At 46.5% G+C, this 21,972-nt stretch overlaps 1 protein-coding gene across 8 annotated transcripts in view; it reads left to right on the top strand.

The window, feature by feature from the left end:
• Positions 1–21,972, top strand: part of SGMS2 (sphingomyelin synthase 2) — a 106,268-nt gene that overhangs the window by 9,648 nt on the left and 74,648 nt on the right. For 2 of the 8 annotated variants that reach the window (XM_089302968.1, XM_089302973.1), the window contains exon 2: positions 3,790–3,924. The exons of 5 other annotated variants lie outside the window; for them this stretch is intronic. Coding sequence is in view for 2 of the 3 variants with exons in the window: in XM_089302973.1 (XP_089159099.1) it covers positions 3,790–3,924 (135 nt within the window). In the remaining variant the exon portion in view is untranslated. Of the gene's footprint in view, positions 1–3,789; positions 3,925–5,729; positions 5,862–21,972 lie in introns of those variants that run through there. One more of the 8 variants, XM_089302970.1, reaches the window with a different exon arrangement.

The following is a 21,972-nucleotide window of genomic DNA, read 5'->3' as shown; positions in this document are numbered from 1 at the left end:
TTTTTTTATTTGACAGGTAGAGTTATAGACAGTGAGAGAGAGAGAGACAGAGACAAAGGTCTTCCTTCCGTTGGTTCACCCCCCAAATGACTGCCACGGCCAGAGCTGCACTGATCCTAAGCCAGAAGCCAGGTGCTTCCTCCTGGTCTCCCATGGGGTGCAGGGCCCAAGGACCTGGGCCATCCTCCACTGCCCTCCCAGGCCACAGCAGAGAGCTGGACTGGAAGAGGAGCAACCGGGACAAGAACCCAGCGCCCATATGGGATACCGGCGCCGCAGGTGGAGGGTTAACTGAGTGAGCCATGGCACCGGCCCCATACCTAGGAATCACTTTAACTAGGTAGTCTCATCTAATGCCCAGGCAAAACATGTTAAGAATGCGTTTTTATTGAGAGGTGGGGAGTAGAGTCTAAGACAGGACCAGTGATTTTGGGTCATTGACCTCTTGTCTAGTCAGGGTGCCACCGAGCTGTTCCTTCCGACAGCGGCCTGTCTGCAAAGACATGGAGGCCTTTCACAAGACCTGTGGCATTACTTGAACGTGAGGCTAAGCCTTTGGGTGGAGAGAGATGAAGCAATCAAGTTGGCTCGCCCAGCCTCACTGCACACGAGATGAAGAGAGTGTGGTGCAATAGTGAAGGCTCCGGAGTGGAAGCTATTGTGAGCTAAGTCCCTGGGGGGGGGGGGGGGGGGCAGGGACATGCTGTCCTTGGTGGTGGGAAAGGCAGTTAGAAAGGTTAAGGTACCCGTGGTTACAGAACGCGTAGGAGGTAGAGCCGGGATTTGAAACCAGACCCAGTAGATTCTAATGTCCCAGGTCTCTCGGGACTTCCAGTCACCTGTCCACCAGCTGTGGGGATAGGATCTTCTCCGGGGGAGCAGGGAAGGATATGTTTTGATGTAGGACTGTATGTCTGCAGTCTCCTAGAATGTGCTGCCTTAAGGCCTTGAATAATGCTGAGGAAACCCCGACAGCCTTAGGCAGCCTTGGACTTGAGTCCCAGCACCATTGTTCATCTCCAGTGGCCCTGAGCCGTGGCCTCAGGTGAGCCACCATTCCCTATCTTTGAAATGGGAATAGAATAGATATTTACCTCATGGGCTGAGCCTATGAATAACACTAATTTTTTTTTAAGATTTGTTTATTTATTTGAAAGGAGGAATTGCAAAGAAAAATGAGAAAGAGATCTTCTATTCACTGGTTCACTCCCCAAGTGGCTGCAATGGCTGGTGCTGGGCCAGGCTGAAGCCAAGAGCCAGGAGTTTTATCTGGGTCTCCCACGTGAGTGGCAGGGGCCCAAGGACTTGGGCCTTTCTCTGCTGCCTTCTCAGGCACATCAGCAGGGAGCTGGATTGGAAGTGGAACAGCTGGGACTCGAACAAGCTCCCATTTGGGATTCTGGCTTTGCAGACAGTGGCCTAACCCACTGCACCACAGTGATGGCCCTGATTCACATTCCTTGATGTATGTAAAGCAGTGAGAGTGAAGGCTGGCTCACAGCAGACAGTGGCTCAGCTCTCTGCTCTTGGCATATATCCTGCACTTGTAACCTTTGAAACAAGGGTTTCAAACCTGTTGGCTCAAAAACTTGAGTTAGTTCTCAGCACAGGGCATGCTGCTTTGTGCTAGAACACCCACGAGTTAACGTGTCAACTGTGCCTGGAGGCTCCGGGTCCTATCTGCCGCCCTCCTTCCCCCTTTTCCTTTAGGACTGAAACGCGGTGACTGAAGTCGGTCGTCCACTGCCATTGAACTGCAGCGCTGTTGTTGCGGGAAAGGCACAACGTGGGCTGTGAACGCTGACAAGCTTCTGCAGGCACAATCACAATATGCCTGCCCTCCCGCAGATGCTGGGAGCGTGGGTCTAGCCCGGCTGGTACTGACCCTCCCAGAGCCCAGCCTCCTGGGGAGCGTTGTACCAGCGGCACCACTGTCCCTGAAAATGCGGGGCCATTAGCAATCACAGACCCTTACTGTCCTCGCGTCGCTGTGAGGCCGTCTTTAGGAGGCCCTGAGGCAGTTGATTTAACACAGCTGCCACTGTCTTCTGGGTGTGCGTCCGTGCAGTGCGCTGTGAACCCCCTAGTGATTCCTATCCCAGGAGTCACCACCTAGCGTGGAGCACGACAAAGGGCATTGTTTCTGCTGAATTAAGGCCATCTATTACTTGCTTCTGGAAGACTCATTGACTCCCTTTCCATTTCTGCCAAATGTGTCCTCTGTGGTGGAGTAGCCAGGGCTGAGGAGTTTGGTCCCTCAGGATCCCCCTGTAGTTCGGTTGGCAGGTTATACGCAACAAGCAGGGACATTTAAAATTTCCTTGAACCTACGCCTTGAATGCTCACGGGGTGCCAGGCGTTGTTCTTGGTGTTAGCACTCCTGCTTACTCCTCAAGCTCTCAGAGGCTGGTATCATTAACCCTGTTTGTAAGGATTTCTATTGGAGACACAGAGAGGTTTAGTCACTTGCAGAAGGTCACACAGCTAGTACACAGGGGAATTGGGTTTTGAAAGCCGGCAGTCTGGCTGTGGGGCTTAGCTGCTGCTCTGCTGGGGGTGGATTCTTGCATGGCCTGCACAGTTTAGGCTACACCTGTGTCCTTACACTTGCAGTTTCAGCAAAGGAAAGATTGCAAACCTGCTATCAACTCCTGATGATTGGCCAGGGGGAGGTTTAAGACTATATTATCTATCCCTTTGGAAAAAAAAAAAAGATTTTATTTTTATTTATTTGAAAAGACTACAATGGGTGCAGCTAGGCCAGGCCAAAGCCAAGAGCCAGGTACTCCATCCAGGTCCCTGACGTGGGTAGCAGGGGCCCAGACACTTGAGTCATCCTCTGCTACTTTCCCAGGTGCATTAGTAGGAAGCTGGAGCAGAAGTGGAGCAGCTGGGACACGAGCCAGTGCCCAGATTCGATGCTGGCATTGCAGGTGGCAGCTTCACCTGCTGTGCCACAACACTGGTCCCTAGATTATCTGTTCGGATGTCACTATTGAAGACATGGATGCTTAGATTTCAGTATGCTGGTGTTGAACACTCAGCCCTGAAAGCCTTGCAGTGCTTGGTTAACCCTAATGCGGAGTCTGAGAGAGGGACAGCAGGTCTCCTAGCCTAGATGGGCCCCCCGGGTCAGTCCCCCTGGAGAGCCCTCGGCCTGGCAGCAAGAGTAGCAAGCTCAGGCCTGCTGTTCCAATATGAATATATTTTTTTAAATTTTCAACTTTAGGGGTTTCACCAATTAAAAACTAGAATAAGTAAAAATCTTCCTGGAAGGAGAGTAACTTGTCCATGTGAATTCTTTTTTTTTTTTTTTTTAAGATTTGTTTGTTTATTTAGAAAGTCAGAGTTACAGAGAGAAAGAGAGAGATATTGATCGATCTTCATCTGCTGGTTCATTCCCTACATGGCTGCAATAGCCAGGGCTGGGCCTTACTGAAGCCAGGAACTTCATCTGGGTCTCCCGGGTGGGTGCAGGGTCCCAAGCACTTGCCATCCTCCACTGCTTTTTCCTGGGTGCATTAGCAGGGAGCTGGGTCAGAAGGGGAGCAGCCGGGACTGGAATCAGCACACACAGGGGATGCCAGTGTTGCAGGTGGCAGCTTAACCCTCCATGCCCCAAAGCCAGCCCCTCTTTCTCTTCTAATTACTATTCAGACAGTGGAAGGCAGAATAAGGGCAGGAGCTGCAAACCTGTTAGGCTGGTGTGGAGGCTGCACTGATGGTGACCCTGAGATTGCCCTGAGTTGTCTGGGTGGGCCCAGGGTAATCACAAGAATCCTTATTCAGGGAATAAGGAAGCTGAGGAGTCAAACAAGAGAGGTGGTGCGTTGTGAAGAAAGTGTGACCCTGGCTGGCTCTGATGGCGGGAGGTGCAGGAGGCACACAGCACGCAACACGCCAGGTCTCTGCAAGCTGGCAGAGGTGAGGAGGTGGAGTCTCAGGGGGCTCCAGAGAGGAACAGACACAACCTTGCTGCTGCTTTGATCGTTCTGGACTCCTGACCTCCAGAACTGTAGGGGAAAAACAGTGTGTGATTTTAAGCTGCTCAGTGTGTACTGACTTGTTACAGCAGCCATGGGGAAACAGAGTTCCAGAACACCAGTGTTTTGACTTGTTTCTTAGGCTGGCCCTGGGAAGGAGCTGTCTGACCTGCTGAGTTAATGTTCTTGGCACGTTAAGGGTGTCGAGGGGATAACACCTTGAGGACTGATTTTTTTACGTGCAAGAGTAACCATTTTGGGGGAGGGGCAGCTAACTTTCCATAGGTCTGTATATTTTTAGCCATGTGAAAAACTTTTTTTAAAGATTTTATTTATTTTATTTGAAAGGCAGAGTAAAGAGGGAGAGGAAAGAGGGAAAGAGGGAGAGAGGGGGAGAGGGAGAGAAGGGGAGAGGGAAAGGGGAGAGGGAGAGGGAAAAGGAGAGAGGGGAGAGGGTAGAGGGAGAGGGAGAACCTTCATCCTCTGGTTTGCTCCCACAATGGCTGCAACAGCCCTGGGTTGGGCCAGGCTGAAGCCAGGAGCCTGGAATTCCATCTTGGTCTAGCACATGGGTGGCAGGGGCCCAAGCACTTGGGCCATCTTCTGCTTTCCTAGCTGCATCATCAAGGAGCTATATCGGAAAATGGAACCAGGATTCGAACCCGTGCCCACGTGGGATACTGGTGTCCTAGGCAGTGGCTTAACTTGCCGTGCCACAATGTCAGCTCTCATATCAAATACTTAAAAATGACAGTAGTAGTGTTTCAGAGGGAGAGGGAGGGTGAGAGGCTCTGTGATTACAGAGCAAGTAGAGACACTTTGGAACTTTCTTCGAGTTGCCGCCTCTTTGGTGGTATCACATGCAGGCACTTGTATGGGATGAAATTGATGACACTCCAAAAGTCATGAGGTCATCATTGGACTTTTCACTCCAGCTTCCTTTTGTCTCCGAAGCACAATGAGAATGTCTCAGTGACGTATGTAGCCAAGTAAGTGACCGTCAGTAGCGCCAGGAGGGTTCCTCTTCCAGCTCCCACCCGTGGTTGATGAGTTAGTAGGCTGATGTTCTCTGTTGAATCTTTTGTTCAGATGAACCAGAGCTCCAGTGCCTGCTTTTTCTGGGTGAGCTGATGAAATAGTTTCTAAACTCGCTAAGACCAGACCCTGGGTCAGTGGGCTGACCTGCCCCGCAGAGGTTACCATCCTGAGAAACCAGTGCTGTCCAGTGGAATTGAAATGTGAGCCGCACAGGACAGTTGTTTGTATCGTTTGAGTTTTACAGCCTCTTTACATAAAGTAAACAGGTGAAATTAATCATGAAAAATATTGGGACACACATATGGCCCAGTGCTTAAGTCACTGTGTGGGATACCTACCCCCTATATTGGAGTTTCTGGGTTTGTGTCCTGGCCCTTCCCTCCATTCCAGCTTCCAGCTAATGCGTACCCCGGGAGGTAGTGGTGATGGCTCCAGGAGTTGGGTTCCTGCCACCCATGCCGGAGACCCAGATTGAGTTCTCAGTCCCTGGCTTTGACCTGGCTCAGCCCTGGCTCTCGTGGGCATTTGGGGAATGAAACAGTTAATGAAAGGTCTGTCACTGTCCCTCTGTCTCTCATTCGAATAAAATAAGTTTTAAGGATAAAATAGGAGCCAGCGCTGTGTCTCAGAGGGTTAACGCCCTGGCCTGAAGTGCCGGCATCCCATATGGTCGCTGGTTCTAGTCCCAACGCTCCTCTTCTGATCCAGCTCTCTGCTGTGGCCTGGGAAAGCTGTAGAAGATGGCCCAAGTCCTTGGGCCCCTGAACCCACATGAGAGACCCGGAAGAAGCTCCTGGCTCCTGGCTTCAGATTGGCGCAACTCCAGTCATTGTGGTCAATTGGAGAGTGAAACAGCAGATGGAAGACACCTCCCTCCCTCTCTCTCTCTCTCTCTCTCTCTCTCTCTCTCTCTCTCTCTCCCCCCTCTCCCCCCCCCTTATCTCTCTGTGAACTCTTTCAAATAAATAAATAAATCTTAAAAAAAAAAACAGTTATGGGGCTGGCACTATGGCATAGCAGATATGGGTGCCCGCTATATTATAAGCATATGGGTACTAGTTTGAGTCCCAGCTATTCCACTTCCAATCCAGCTCTCTGCTATGGCCTAGGAAAGCAGTGGAAGATGGCCCAAGTGCTTGGGCCCCTGCACCCACATGGGAGACCTGGAAGAAGCTCCTGGCTTCAGGCCTCAAATTGGCCCAACTCCAGCCATTGTGGCCATTTGGGGAGTGAACCAGCAGATGGAAGATTTCTCTTCCTCTCTCTGCCTCTGCCACTTTGTAGCTCTGCCTTTCAAATAAATAAATATTTTTTTAATAAAGGCAATTCCTTTCTTGAATATAAACTAGAAACAAACAAACAAACAAAAAAACCATTTATACCATGGGTCATCTTAGGGAGTGCTGTGGAAAACTGGTTCCAGTGTCTTTTGCTAGTGGAAGTGAAGAGACTAAATGGCACAATGGGAATCTCTAAGGTTATCTCTAGCTGCAAATTGTGAATTTCAATGCCAGGATATGTGCTTCAGCCTATCAGTGAATGACACCTGAGATGATTGGACTCATAGATCCAGGAGGGATGTCTTCTCAGCTGCCTGTGCATCTGGCTGGGCTCCCTAGGCCCAGGCATGATCACGTAGCTCCTCTCATCCACTCTTCCATGTCCACCACTGCCTCACCCCATCCCTGCCCTGTTTATGTGTCTAATGCTTGTTTAACATCCTGTTCTGCTGTCTGTTGTGAGTAATTGAAAGGCAAGGCCACTGTGAAACCTAGACCAGAGAAATCATTACTGGGTGTCAAGTATCAGTCTGAAAGGACCAGATCCGGATAGAATGTAAGAAGATACAGGTGGAGCGTGGGAAGATGGAATGGGCGGGGGGGGGGGGGATGTAGATCTGTCAGGGGTGAGGTGGGGTGGGGAATAACCAAGTGCAGGGAAAGGATTTCTTAGCAGAAAATTCACTTAGCCACCTGGCAAGCCACTGGCCCCACCCAGGCTCAGGGTGGGTTGGTTGACTTGGATTTCTTAAATGGATTATCTCATCAAGTGCCTGCACTACATATAGGTGTCTGAGATGTCTCCAGCTCACCTCAGTTCCTTCTGAAACTGATGAATGCATTTAACACAGTCATCTGAATGCTTGATTTATACTAGATACTATTGTTTTTAAAAGAAAATGCATTTAACTATTTAAAAGGGAGAGAAAAAAAGGTATCTGCCTTCCATCTGCTGGTTCACTCCCCAAGTGCCCACAATAGCCAGAGCTGGTCCAGGCTGAAGCCATGAGCCTGGCACTCAATCCAAGTCTCCCACATGTGTGGCAGTGGTCTAAGTACTGAAACCATCTGTTGCCTTCCAGGGTGCACATTAGCAGGAACCTGGATCAGAAGCAGAGCTGGGACTTGAATCAGACTCTCTGAGATGGGCTGTTCATGTTTCCCAAGCAGCCTCTTAACTGCCATGTCCCATGCCCATTCCCAGATACATTCTCAATTCTGGACATTGTTCAGTGAGTAGGAGTTAGGATTTCTCCTCTAATGAGGGTAGTTGATTGGGTGTGTTCAGAGAGAAAACGGTGCTGGAAAGTGGGGCTGACAGATCAGTCAGCAAGTAAAACTGCTAAGTTTGTATTTGGACCATTCTTTCCAGAAAGTAGAGAGCGATAGGGGAGCTGCACACTAGCACAACCAGGCTGGGTTTGCCAGAAGATGTCAGGTTTTGCACTGAGGTGTGAAGGATGGGAGGGACTCCGCTGAGGGAAGCACAACAGCCTTGGAAGGCAAGAGCTCGCTTACAAGAGCCGAGGGGAGGGGTTCTGGGGACTTCAGCAAGTGAGCAGCAGAGACAGGTGAGAGACAGGTGCCAAGGCAGGCAGGACGGGCTGTGTAGCTTTCACAGGCTTTGTCAGGAATAAGTGCCAGAAGGCACCGGCAAGTGCTCTAAAAGCTGGATGTGATCTGGTTTGCATTTGTGATAGGTCCCTCTAGCTGCTGGGCGGAGTGGAAGCAGGAAGACCTGGTAGGAAACAGTTAGCAGCATTTTGTGTGATGCAGCTGGGGGTAGAGTGATAACACTAGATTTGAGAGTTCGGAAGATTTATGGGTAGAATAGGTGACGTGAGACAGTGGGAGAAAGTAAGCACAACTCCCAGTTTTTGGTGGTGAGGGCATTGTCATGAACAGAGTTGTGGATTGGCCATTGGTTAGTTCATGCCAGTGGAGACCCATGTCAAATGGCTGAGAGTGGTTGAGAGAGCTGTGTTTAGGGTGTCAGCATAGAAGTTGTAGATAAAGGTATGGGCAATCTAGAGTCACCTAGGGAGATTTTGTAGGCAGAAAAGCCTTAAGGAATGGCAAAGTTCCAAGATAAAGTGGAAGACCGTGGAGTAACCAGTGGGGCAGGAGAAGAACAAAAGGGAGGGATTCCAGATGCCCCAAGAACTGACTATTTAAAGTAGGGTGGAGTAATCAGTTGTGTTGTAAGTGACTGAGGAGTTGAGTAAGATGAGAACACAGTGTTCATTGGGTTTAGCAATGTGGAGGATCCTGGAGATCTCGTTGGGCATTCTTCCAGAAGTGTTTTTTTTTTTTTTTTAAAGATTGATTTATTTATTTGAAAGTCAGAGTTACACAGAGAAAGGAGAGACAGAGAGATCTTTCATCCGATGGTTCACTCCCCAATTGGCCATTCGGCTGGAACTGTGCCGATCTGAAGCCAGGAGCTGGGACTTGGGCCATCTTCTACTGCTTTCCCAGGCCATAGCAGAGAGCTGGATCAGAAGAGGAGCAGCTGGGACTAGAACTGGCGCCCATATGGGATGCCGGTGCTTCAGGCCAGGGCATTAACCCACTGTGCCACAGCGCTGGCCCTCTGAAGTGGTTTTAAAGTCCAGATGAACTGACCTCCAGAAACCCTTGCAGGGACCTCTCCTTTCTCTTAGCTTTCCACTCCCTCTGTGGGCTGGGGCCCCTCTGTTCCAGAGCCTCTAAGGATTTCTCTGCACTCCACTACCATAGTGAAATGTGGTTTTCTGTTGATAGGGTGTTCCTTCCAGACCGTGAGCTCCTTGAACAGAACTTAGAGCATTTGTGGTGGTGGTGGTGTTATTTCCTCGCCTGATGCGGAACTAATGAGAATCCTCAAATCCTGCTCTTGTTTTGCTTGTGTTGTCACTGGGCTGTCTCTGGCAGAGGCAACAGAAGAGAACTGCTTTCCTGTTCCCTGGTCTCTCTGCTGCCCTCTGCCCACGCCATTGCCTTCCACAGCCATGCCTTGCCTGGGCTGAGCATTCTTTTGCCCAGTGTTACGCCACCCCTGATCTCACCCTTCCTCCTCCACCAAGCCGGTGCTCAATTCTGAAGCCTTGCTTAGCTCTGTTCCTCTCTTCTTGGACATCTCATTCATACTCCACCTTCCTGGGACCGCCCCACTCCCACCCGCGCCGCCAGGGGAAAATCAGTGGAACTTACTTTTTATCTGTTCCAGAAACATCACATCTTCCCCACCTCTGAGCTCTGTGCATGGAGTCATCTCCACGGTTAATTCCTTACAGTTCTCCAGATTTGAAACATCCTTATTGTACACTTGCATGTCTTAAAGCCCTGGAAAGGTTGGGTTTCACCAGCCTGGTGGTAAGTTGACTATAGCAACTTCTGAATGCCCTTTTTTGGCAAGTTCCCTTTTTTATATTGTTATTTTTTGGTAGTTACTTATTTTGCCACCCCAGTTGTGTGGAAGTGTTTTTTCTTCTCTGCTACTTCTAACCCGTTGTATTCCACTTCATTATCCATCCACCTGTTGCAGCACCCCAATTATCCTGGTTGCTGTGGAGATATTAAGTGCATTGCTAATGAAGGATTATCCCACTAGGTGGAAGGGTAGAAACCAGAGCAGAATAGAAATCTTGTTTTTCCGCAAATGTTTCTTAGTAACAAAAATGTTACTAGCAACTGCATTATTGAAACATGTATATGAGGTGTGCTTTTGTCCTTAGTTTGTTTTCTTAATAAAAGCAAGTGAACTTTAATTGAAAATCCTGGTATTATTCCCTCCTTTGATACTTTGCTGTTCACACTTCAATTTATATCCTTTGTTTAATAAGATGCTGCCTATATGGACAAAATCATTTGTGGATGTCATCTTTTAAAATTCCTTTCTTAAAATCCTTTGAAAATATTGTTCTAAAGAAAATCTGTTTGAATATTGTTCCATTTGATTTCTGTTTCATGAGATCTTGTGGTTTTTGCATGGACTTTGTTATAATTTTTTTAAGATTTATTTATTTACTTGAAAGAGTTACACAGGAGAGGCAGAGAGAGAGAGAGGCCTTCCATCTGCTGGTTCACTCCCCAGATGGTCGCAACGGCCGGAGCTGCGCATCCGAAACCAGGAGCCAGGAGCTTCTTCCGGGTCTCCCGTGCAGGTGCAGGGGCCCAAGGACTTGGGCCATCCTCTACTGCTTTCCCAGGCCGTAGCAGCCGTAGCAGAGAGCTGGATTGGAAGTAGAGCAATGGGGACTCGAACTGGTGCCCATATGGGATGACGGCACTGCAGGAGGCGGCTTTACCCGCTACACCACAGTGCGGGTGCTGGTCTTTATTTTAATTGAGGTGATTATGCATCTTGGTTTGCCAAGGACAGTTCTAGGGTGTACCTGTTGTCCTGGTATAATTATTAATGAGTAACACTCTCTTTCACTTTCAAAACTGGCCTGCTTTGCCTGTTAGATAATATAATCACCCTAATTAAAGCCCACATTAATAGAAAGCTAAGGGAATTAAATATTTTATATATTTTTGTTCTAATCCACTTGTATTACATACAGACACATGAACATGGGGAAGGGAGCTTCAAAAATTTCCTGGAAAAGTCACATTATCTTTTATTTTTTAAGATTTATTTATTTATTTGGAAGACAGAGTTAGAGAGAAGGAGAGAGAGAAAGAAAGAGAGGGAGATCTTTCATCTGCTGGTTCACTCCCCAGATGGCTGCGACAGCCAGAGCTGGGCTGATGAGGAGCCAGGAGCGTCTTCTGGGTCTCCCACATGGGTACAGAGCCACAGGTGCATTGACAAGGAGCTGGATGGGAAGTGGAGTATCCGGGAATCGAACCCTAGTCAATATGGGATGCTGGCACTGCGGGCTGTGGCTTAAACTGCTGCACCACAGCGCCGACCCCCACTTTATCTTTTAATTCCATTTTCCCAGGAACTGAGTGGAGCTTCCTGTTTTTTCACTTTTCCCAGCTGAAGTTACTAAAGTGATAGAATATTGCCGAATGTCTGGATACTGCAGAAGGGTACCTACTCTTTGTTACTTTTGTAGAAGAATTTCTCTTCATAGAAGAGGTATTATGTTTTATTCTATTTTTATATTTTTACTAAGATCCATTTCACTGCAGTAGGACCTGGCCTGTCTCCTAAGAAGGCATGGGCTATTGGCAGGGGGTAGGGGTGAGGGACAATAGTGTTCAGTTAGGAACAGTTCTAATGTGAAGGAACTCCCCATGTCTCAAGTTTGATTCCCGTCCCCAATACATATACTTAATGGTTGTCCATAGATTGTTTTCTCCTGGATGTGGAGTCAGATGATATCCTAGTCTGTTTGTAGCCTCATCTCTCTCTCTCTCAGCATCTTAGTTATTGATATATACCTGATGATAAAACAAGAGAGAGAACTGGAATAGGAAAGACCTTTTGTTTCTTGGATATCTTGATAGGTAAAAGGTGCTATTTTGGTATTCAGCCTTGCATTTAAAAAAATTCACATTCCTCCCCTAACCCATCCCTCTTAATATCACTTTTATTACTGTAAAAACTGAAAATCATCCTAAAATTTTTAAATTCCGTTAAAGATTTTTGGGAGACTATATGGCAGATTATGTCCTGGGGCCAACGAGATCTTAGAAAAGTGGTCGTGTAAGAAAGTAGGAGTCAATGAGTTACTGCTGATGGAGACCATATTTTAGGGTTAATCTCTAGAAAAGAGCTTTGGCATGGCTCTCGATATGTCAGAGACTCAGAGCTGGTGAACGAAAGGAAGGGCTTGGCAAGAACCAAGCAAATGCTGTTTTGTCCCAGGCGAGGCGTCTGAGTGTAAACAAAACAGATGCAGTCCTTGTCCTTATGGAGCGTATCCTCTAGTTTACAGGAGAAAGCTGGGCTCTAATCATCTGCTGTGAAAGAAGGCTGGTGGTCCTTTGAGACTGAGAGGGGAGCCCCTGCTTTAGACAGTGGTCAGGAAATGAGGAAGGGATGAGAAGGCTGTTTGCGGTTGTTAATCCAGAGGCACTCCCTGAGAAACGCGTGGTGTGCCAAGGAGAGGCTCAGGTTCCGTCACTGGTCCAGGATCTTTTAGCTGATTGTCAGCAAACATGAGTCCCCTTTTGGGTTCCTCTATCAAAGGAACCTTCTTGGACCAATTTTTTGCAACTGCCTTCTTCCCTCTGTGAAACGTTAATGCCTTTTGGAGGGCCACTTTTCTATCATCAGTTTTCACCTCCTGCTGTAGTTTGAAGGTTCCCACCAAAACACATGTTGAAATTTAATCTCACTGTGACGTATTAAGAGGTGGGACCTTTAGGAGGTGACAGAGGGGTGGGGGATATTTGTGTAGGGGTTAAGACTCCTGCCTCACACATCAGAGTACCTGAATTTCGTTCCCTGCTCTAGCTCCTGCCTCTAGTTCCCTGCCAGTACAGACCCTGGGAGGCAGCCGGTGCTGGCTGAAGTATCTGAGTTCTTGCCCTCACGTGGGAGATCTGGATTGTGTTCCTGGCTTCTGGATGAGCTCTGGCCATTGTGGCAGTTGGGGAGTGAATAGTGGATGGGAGTTGTCTCTGTGTCCCCTAAAAAACAAACAAACAAACAAAAAAAACAACAGTGATTGGATTATGAGGGCATTGACCTCAGGAGTGGATGAATCGATTTGTGAATTAATAGATTATGCAGGAAGTGGCTTTGTAATGAAAGTGAGCGCTCTCTGGCTTGCTGTGCTGGCCCCCAACACACCCCATGAGATGCTCTCTGCAGCTTCCCCTCCAATTAGAAGGATTTCACCAGGTGTAGCTGTGTGGTCTTGAACTTCTGGGCCTTCAGAACTGGGAGCCAAATAAACCTCTTTCCCTTATAAATTACCCAGTGTTAGTTTTTTTTTTTTTTAAGTTTGAGCTGACTTGAGGATTCTTTCTTTCTTTTTTTTTTTAAATAAATATTTATTTGAAAGAGTTACAGAGGGAGAAGGAGAGGCAGAGAGGGAGAGGGAGAGAGAGAGGGGGAGGGAGAGGGAGGGAGGGAGGGAGGGCCTCCATCCGATTATTCACCGCAACGGCCAGAGCTGCACCAGTCTGAAGCCAGGAGCTTCTTCCAGGTCTCCCACATGGGTGCAGGGGTCCAAGGACTTGGGCCATCTTCTACTGCTTTCCCAGACCATAGCAGAGAGCTGGATCGGAAATGGAGCAGCCGGGTCTTGAACCGGCGCCTATATGGGATGCTGGCACTTCAGGCCAGGGCTTTAACCCACTGCACCACAGCGCCAGCCCCTAGATGTTCTTTTATAGCAGCAAAAACCAGACCAAGATACTGCTGTTGAGGATGTATGCTCTATGTAGGGCTTATTTTTGGGCAGTCAGTAGGAGACTTCTATTGGGTTTAACATGGGCTCCTTGGAAGTTTAAGGGGTTCTAAATTCCTTGAGGCAGACACAGCAGTAATAATAAATGCAATTCACTAGGGCCCTTGTATATATATTTTATATATAAGTATATATATTTATAAACATATATTTATATGAATATATAATTATATATAGATATATGTATATTTATGTATCAAGATATATAAATATATATAATAAAGGTAATAATACCTTTAGCTATTATAGCTAATAATATAAACATATAATTATTATATATATTATCATATTAAATATATTATGTATTATACATTTATATATAAAATATATAATGAAAATTATATAGCTATAATAATTTAGTAATAATAAATGCAATTCACTAGGGCCCTTATATATACATTTTTTTTAACTTTTATGAGGGTGGGAAGGGCAGACCCAGAAATGTTAAAAGCAGAGCTTGAAATTTTTAGATGGTCACATTTAGATGCAGAAACTAAGATGACTAGCAATGTTGATGTTACTCACTCTCTGCAGTCCAGATTGGTGCTCCCTCCGGGGCTCTTTGGTAAGGACCAGATTTATGAGGATGGTGATTGTCATCGCGAGGGTGTGTTCAGATCCTATTCCACAGCCTGAAAACTGGAATATTAATTCCAAAGTTGCAACATGGTATCTTGGCAGACTTTTCCTGCACTTTTATGGAATGTGGTATTGAAGCTTGTGACATGGATGCTACCAAGAGGGATGAAAAGGAAAAATCTGATCGTTGCTTCTTTGTTCTACAGGTAGCATAACATTTGTCTGAAAAGAAAAAAAAAATTTTTTTAAATCACTTTTTTAAAAAAATTTTATTTGAAAAGCAGAGTTACAGAAAGAGAGAGAGAGAGAGATCTTTCATGTGCTGGTTCATTCCCTAAATGACTGCAACAGCCAGGGCTGGGCCAGGCTGGAGCCAGGAGCCAAGAGCCAAGAGCTTCTTTCCAACATGGGTCGCAGGGGCCCAGGGACTTGGGCCATCTTCCACTGCTTTCCCAGCTGCATTAGCAGGGAGCTGGATCAGAAATGGAGCAACCAGGATGCAAATCGGCCCATATGGGATGCTGGCATTGCAAGCAGTGACTAAACTCACTGTACCACAGTGCCGGCCCCAGCAAAGTTGATAGTATTTGAGAAGACTGAGCTAAAGATATGGAAAACTGGTAACTTTTTTTTTTTTTTTTTGACAGGCAGAGTTAGACAGAGAGAAAGGTCTTTCTTTTCCATTGGTTCACCCCCCAAATGGCCGCTACAGCCGGCACACTGTGGCCGGCGTGTTGCGCCAATCTGAAGCCAGGAGCCAGGTGCTTCCTCCTGGTCTCCCGTGTGGGTGCAGGGCCCAAGCACTTGGGGAAACTGGTAACCTTTTAAAAGAGAAGGAATTTAAAAATAGGAATGAGCTGTTCATTTTCCCTGTGATTCTTTTCTAAAGGACAAGGGTTTATTGAGGATAATTCATATGATGTCTATATTACATTGAGAGAATGTAGGGTATGTATTTGAAATGAGGTGAAGGGTACTATATAGTCTCTGTGTGAAGGTGAGTGCAAGAGGGAAGTTTAGATCAAACTAGTTCAAACTTTGTGGCAAATAGATGCAGAGCCTGCAGTAAGGTGGACCTGTGTTTATAACCTGTCTTTTTTTTCTCAAAGATTTTTATTTCTTACTTATTTGAAAGGCAGAGTTGTAGAGAGAGATTGAGAGATTGAGAGATGAGAGATGAGAGATGAGAGATGAGAGAGAGAGAGAGAGATCTCCCATCTGCTTATTTGCTCCCCAAATGGCCTTAACGAAGCCAGGAGCTTCCCTGGATCTCCCACATGGGTGCAGGGACCCAAGTACTTGAGTCATCCTCCCTTGCTTTCCCAGGTGCATTAGCAGGGAGCTGGATTGGAAGTGGAGCAGCCAGGATTGAACTGGTGCCCATATGAGATGCCAGCGCTGCAGACAGAGGCTTAACCTGCTATCCCACCATGCCAGCCCCCATGACCCATCTTGTAATATCCAATAGCACCTCTGATTTTTGAAAGTAGGCTCAGTCTGTAAAACAAACTTCATATTTATTTATTTGAAAATCAGCGTTAGAGAGATATTCCATCCATTGGTTCATCCACCAGATGGCTGCAATGGCCAGGCTGAAGCCAGGAGCTTCATCTGGGTCTCCTACATGGGTGGCAGGGCCCCAAATGCTTGGGCCATCTTCTGCTGCTTTCCAAGGCTGTTGACAGGGAGCTGGATCTGCAGTGAAGTAGCCAGGACTTGAACTGGCCCCTCAATGGGATGCTGGCATTGCAGGTGGTGACTTTACCCACTATGCCGCAATGCTGGCCACCAGACTTCAAACTTTTGTCATCATTGTGTTTGATTTTTTTCCTCTGGCCATTAGCTACATTTAGAACTTCATTTTTTTTTTCTTTTACACATGCAGTTGTGCCCCTGCCCTACATTGCTTAAAGGAAATAAAGCTCATTTTTGTTTTGCTGTGTGTATGTGTATGCATTTTTTAAAGATTTATTTATAATTTGAAAGGCAGAAATGCAGAGAGAAGGAGAGACAGGGGTCATCTGTCCACTGGTTCACTTCCCAAGTGGCCAGGGCTGGGCTAGGCCGAAGCCAGGAGCTTCATCTGCATCTCCCACATGGGTGCAGGGGACCAAGCACCTGGGTCATCTTCTGTGGCTTTCCCAGATTCACCAGCAGGAGCTGAATCAGAAGTGGAGCAGCCAGGACTTGAACTGACACTGCAGGCGGAGGCTTACCCTGCTATGTCACAGTGCCGGCCCATTTGCTGTGTTTTAAATGACCCAACTGAACCTTCTATGAAAATGTTATTTGTGAAATGTTAAGGTTGGATACATTCTTTTTAAAAAATGCAATTGATTAGCAAACTATGTTTGAGTTGTAGGAATCCTCTGATGCCTTCAACATGAGATGTAGAAGAAGGAGGCATTGATAAAATGCTTGTTTTGAATCATTTGTCTTTAAAAATACTTTTTTATTCACTCAAATGACAGTTGATTATATTCTAAAGAGAATCTGAATTAGCTCTTTAGACATAATCCAGAATTTAACAAATATGGCCATCTGATGGGCCAGCTTTCTTAAACATTATTTTCTAAGCCGCAGTGGTACTAATGTTTCTTATTAATGTGTTTGGAAGCAGAAGTAGTGGAGGTAGCATTGAGTCAGCTGGGAATCACCATGGTGGTGCTTGTCAACAATGAGAAGCAGAATAAGCTGAGGGTGTCCTGGCAACAAGAATTTGGGGGTGGAGCTCCTTAGGTCAACCTCAGTGTGGTGGTGCGTTCTCTGGAATGGGCTCAAAGCTCTTGAGCCCTTTGGGTTAAGACTGAAGAGGGAACTTGTTATGTGAGAGAGTGCTGCTTTATGAAGGATCCAGGTGTAATTTTGAAGCATAGGTGTAATGCAGAGGCTTATTTGAAATCTAAATGTTTTTATTTGTTAAATCTAGTTTTGCAAATTTTAATTGACTTTGTGATACTAGAATCTAGCAGCAGAATCTGGGCCAAAAATAGTCGCGAAAGTCTTGTCACATAGGCAGGGTTTATTTTTATAGCCAGGGAAGAGGAAGTTACCTATAGGAATCAGAAGTGAGGTGGTGACAGTCGATTGGCTACAGCTCATGTCCATCTTATTTGAACTGGGTTTGAACAGTAGGCTGCTTGTGATTTGCAGAAACAGCTGTTGTTACAAGAGTAAGTTCTAGTCTGTTTGTAAGTCAGTAGGTTACAATTCACTATGTAGGGAGAAACCTTTATGCAAAAGTAAAAATATGTATGGAAGTAGTTTTAAGCCAAACAGTTCAATTTAACTTTTAAATTCAGTCTATGCTTAACATGGAATTTTGAAAATGTCAGGAAAGTCTATTTGGGGATCTGGCTGTTAACTTCTGTGGTAGACTTTCTGTTTTATTGGCAGATATTCTTCACATTCATTGTATCTTCCTCACTAGTGAGTAGATGGTCAGACAGGATTTCAAAAGGGAATTAAAATATTTCTTTTTAAAAATCTTGGATTTTGGGGACCAGTGTTGTAGTATAGTGGATAAAGCCTCTGCCTGCAATGCCAGCATCCCATATGGGCACCGGTTTGACTCCTAGCTGCTCCACTTCTGATCCAGTTCCCTGCTAATGCTCCTGGGAAAGCAGGGAGAATGGCCCAAGTATTTGGAACCCTTTGACCCACATGAGAGTCCTGGAAGAAGCTCCTGGCTTCTAATTGGGGCAATCTGGGGAGTGAATCAGCAGTTGGAAGAATTTTCTCTGTCTCTCCCCTTCTGCCCTTCATTCTACCTTTCAAATAAATAAATAAATCTTTAAAAAAAAATCTTGGATTTGGCCAGGTGCAGTGGTTTGGGGAGGGGGTTTTAAAAAGAATTGAATGCCTTCTCCCAGCATGACAATGGCTTAGATACTGAAATGAACCAAAGCAATGATACTCAGTCCATCTTTCCAAATAGCTCATGAAGATTTGTCATTACATTTGTTTCTGTTGCTAATTTGTGTAGCTGTTGGTCTGTCTTGGTTTCCAAAGGAGACTGGACCATCTGTTCTCTGTGGGCTGGGCACAAGAGTTTTGACAATGATTTTGTTTTTAAAGGTTCATTTATTTATTTGAAAGGCACAGTTAAGAGAGAGGGACATAAGGAGAGAGAGAAGAGAGAGAGAGAGAAAGATCTGTCTTCCATCTCTCTTCCATCTGCTGGTTCAGTCCCCAAATGGCTGAAATGGCTGGGGTTGGTCCAGGCCAAAGCCAAGAGCTTCTTCTGGGTATCCCACATAGGTGCAGGTGCCCAAGCATTTTGGCCATCTTCTGCTGCTTTCCCAAGTGCATTAGCTGAGAGCTGGATTGGAAGTGAAGCAGCCAGGAGTCGATCAGGTGCCTGTGTGGGATGCTGGTATTGCAGGCCATGGCTTTACGCAATATACCACAACACCAGCCCTTTGACAAATGATTTTACCTCTCTTGGAATAGAGCCTTGGAAGTTGTCTTCCCTGTCCACCCAAGCCAAGAGCAAGGCTGAGCTCACACAGGCGAGAACTGCTCTGCTGAGTCAGGAAGAAGGGCTCAGGAGAAAGAAGTAAGACCAGAGGCTGGGCCACAGGCCCCAGGCCAGGGAGTGGCCACTGGTTGACTTCCCCAGGGACTGAGTCCCCGGAGGACAGGGCTGGGAGGGATGTTTGTGGCACTCTGCAAGATGCATCTGACGCCGCCTACATTTGGAGAACCTTTCTTCCCAGAGTTACTGAGGAGAACCAGATCTGGATCTGGTAGTGGAAATGGGAAATAATCAAGAGTGGGAGGGGCTGGTGTTGTGGCACCGCGGGTTAAACCACTGCTTGTGACACTGGCATCCCATGTCGCAGTGTGGTGCCAGTCCCAGCTGCCCTGATAATGCAGCTGGGAAAGTAGCAGATGATGGCCCAGGTACTTGGGCCCCTGCTACTCACGTGGGAGACCCAGGTCCTGGCCTTGGCCTGGCCAAGCCGAGCCATTACAGCCATTTGGGGAGTGAACCAGTGGATGGAAGATCTTTGTCTGTTCTCCCTCTCTCTCTAACTCTGCCTTTCAAATAAGTAAAATCTCTTTGGAGAACAAAGAAAAACGAATGGGAGGTGGTGCTATGTTGGAGGACCAGGGAGGGAAGCAGTGTCACTGATAAGTATGGCAAGGTGCGCTGTGCACCTTCCTGAGTTGTGTGCGCTTTGCACACCACTGTTCCCCAAGTAATCCACTCACCTCCAAGGATGCTTTAATATGGTGTGCCTGGTGGGGACTGATAAGCCAAAGAAAGTGCTAGAAAGCTGTCTGTCCTCAAAGGAAGCTTTTTAGAAAGAGAAAACTAGGGCTGGTTCTGTGGCATAATAAACTAAGCCTCTGCCTGTGATCCTGGCATCCCATATGGGCGCCAGTTCCTGTCCTGGCTGCTCCTCTTCCAATCTAGCTCTCTGCTTATGGCCTGGGGAAGCAGTATAAGATGGCCCAAGTGCTTGGGCCCTTGGACCTGCATGAGAAATCCAGAAGAAACTCCTGGCTCTGGATCAGTCCTCCTCTGGCTCTTGCAGCCATTTGGGGAGTGAACCAGCAGATGGAAGACCTTTCTTTCTGTCTGTAACTCTACCTCTAAAATAAATAAATAAATCTTTAAAAAAATGTTTTTAAAAAGAGAAACCTGATTTACTAGTGTGGTTCCTTCAGATAAGCAGCTATTCAATTCAAGTGAGTCTTTGGCCGTGAGGACCTTCATAAGGGATGGGTCTTGAAGATGTCATTTTGGAAGCAAAGCAAATCTCCTCTCAGGGTACAGTTTTGCACATCCATGTTGCAGATCCATGCCAAGTTACCCCTTCACCCCCCCAGCATGTACTTAACCTTGTGCACTGAATAAAGCAAGAATCAGGTGTGCCCTGCCATTTGCTTTATCACCTCATGAAAATATATGTTGAAGATGAAAACATACAGGAAGGCAGTGATGTGTTACAGGTCTACACCTATCTATGTCACAAACAAAATGCTGCTCTGACCACAGCTGTTTCCTCAACATTGAGCCACATTTAGGATGGTCTGCATTTACAAGTCTTAAGTACTTTGGAGTTACTAAGCATGTCTATATCAGTAATTTGTATTTGAACAAATTGTCATTGTTCTTAAAGGACATAACTGGGGACCGTTTAATGTTGGAGTATTCATTTACTGTGTAAGTCAGTTCTTGGCATATTTTAATTTTTGGAAACATTTTGCTGCCTTAAATATTTGTAAGCATTTATAGCCTATTCTGAGAAACACTCTTCTTGGTAAATTAATAGGCTTCACATTTCACAGGAGTCTTAGGTTTACAGAAAGCTGAGCGGACAGCACAGAGTTCCCTTTCTCTATGCTGTCCACGATCAGTTCTCCACATTAGTGTAGTGTATTTCTTACAATTAATGATCCAGCTGATACATTATTATTATTCAAAGTCCTACCTCCCATTAGTGTTCACTGATTGTTTTGTAAATTGACATACGTCCCCCCATACCCACCTGTACAGTGGAGAGTCTCTGCCCAGCTGTCCCTGTGCTTGACCTCTGTGCCCCTTCCTCCTGCTCACCCCCTGATCTTTTTGCACGATCGCCATAGTTTTTCCCGTTTCCAGATTGTTTACTGTTGGAGTCATACATTGTGTTGCCTTCTCAGATGGGCTTATTTCCATTAGAATTTACATTTAATGGTCCTTCCTGTCTTTGTGGCTTAAAGAAGCTCACTGACACTGGCTCTTGTGTTCCCTTCCTAGTGCCAAGGTGTAGCTTCCAGCCATGCGTGACAGCAGACTCCTGGGTACCTTATTTCCTAGAGCAGCACCTGGCCACATCTTGTGACCGCCCATCATTAGAGCTTGCATTGGCACCTCAGGAGCCACCAGAAGGACCTCTGATCAACATCTTTCTTTTCTAAGTATTATTATTCTGTTATTTAATATTTTTATTTTATTTGAATGGCAGAGAGACAAAGACAGAGTTCTCCTGTAGGCTGGTTTACTTCCCAAGTGCCCACGACAGCCAGGACTGAGCCAGGCTGAAGCCAGGAGCCTAGAAACCCATCGAGGTCTCCCATGTCAGTGGCAGGTACTCAAGTGCTTCAGCCATCACCTGTTGCTTCCCAGGATGTGCCTTTGCCAGAAGCTACAGTTGGAATGGGAGCTAAGACTACTATGATGTGCAGGTGTCTCAAATGCACTGGAATGGCTGAGCCCAGATCCTGCCCTCTGATGGACATCTGGATGTCCACCCCACCCCACCCACATGTGTTCATCCTCCCAGGCTTCTGAGGAGTTTGCTTCACCTTTCTTTGTCTTGCTCAAGAGACAGTTGCAAGAACTTTGACCCATGTGTCCTTCCTTTTACTTCCTCTTTCTTCCTCCTTTCCAGTTACTCCTGTTGCTTTGTTTCTTCCATTTGGACACCAGATAACTTTTTGGGGGTCCTGAGAATTTAATTTCCTCACTCCCAGTTTCTTACCTCTACACATCATCGTTCTGGCTAACTTAAAGGAAGACTGTAGACTTTGCTTTGTGAGATAGGGATGTAGATGAACTAGCCGATGTGCACTTTGCTTTGCTATTGCTCAAAGGGCAGGTTGCAAACCTGCAGGGTGCAGATGTCTGAGACGGGCGTGACACACACGCAAACCAAGTGAACTCTTTGAACAGAGTTAGGACAGGTGCACATCCCTCACAGGACAATCAAAGTTCTGATGAACTAGTGTAGCTAGAGTAAACAA

The sequence above is a fragment of the Oryctolagus cuniculus genome, chromosome 8, assembly GCF_051225735.1.
Source record: "Oryctolagus cuniculus isolate XC-2025 breed Fujian yellow rabbit chromosome 8, ASM5122573v1, whole genome shotgun sequence".
Lineage (NCBI taxonomy): Eukaryota > Metazoa > Chordata > Mammalia > Lagomorpha > Leporidae > Oryctolagus > Oryctolagus cuniculus.
Note: the sequence above shows the minus strand (reverse complement) of the source record. Positions and strands in the feature narration are given on the sequence as shown.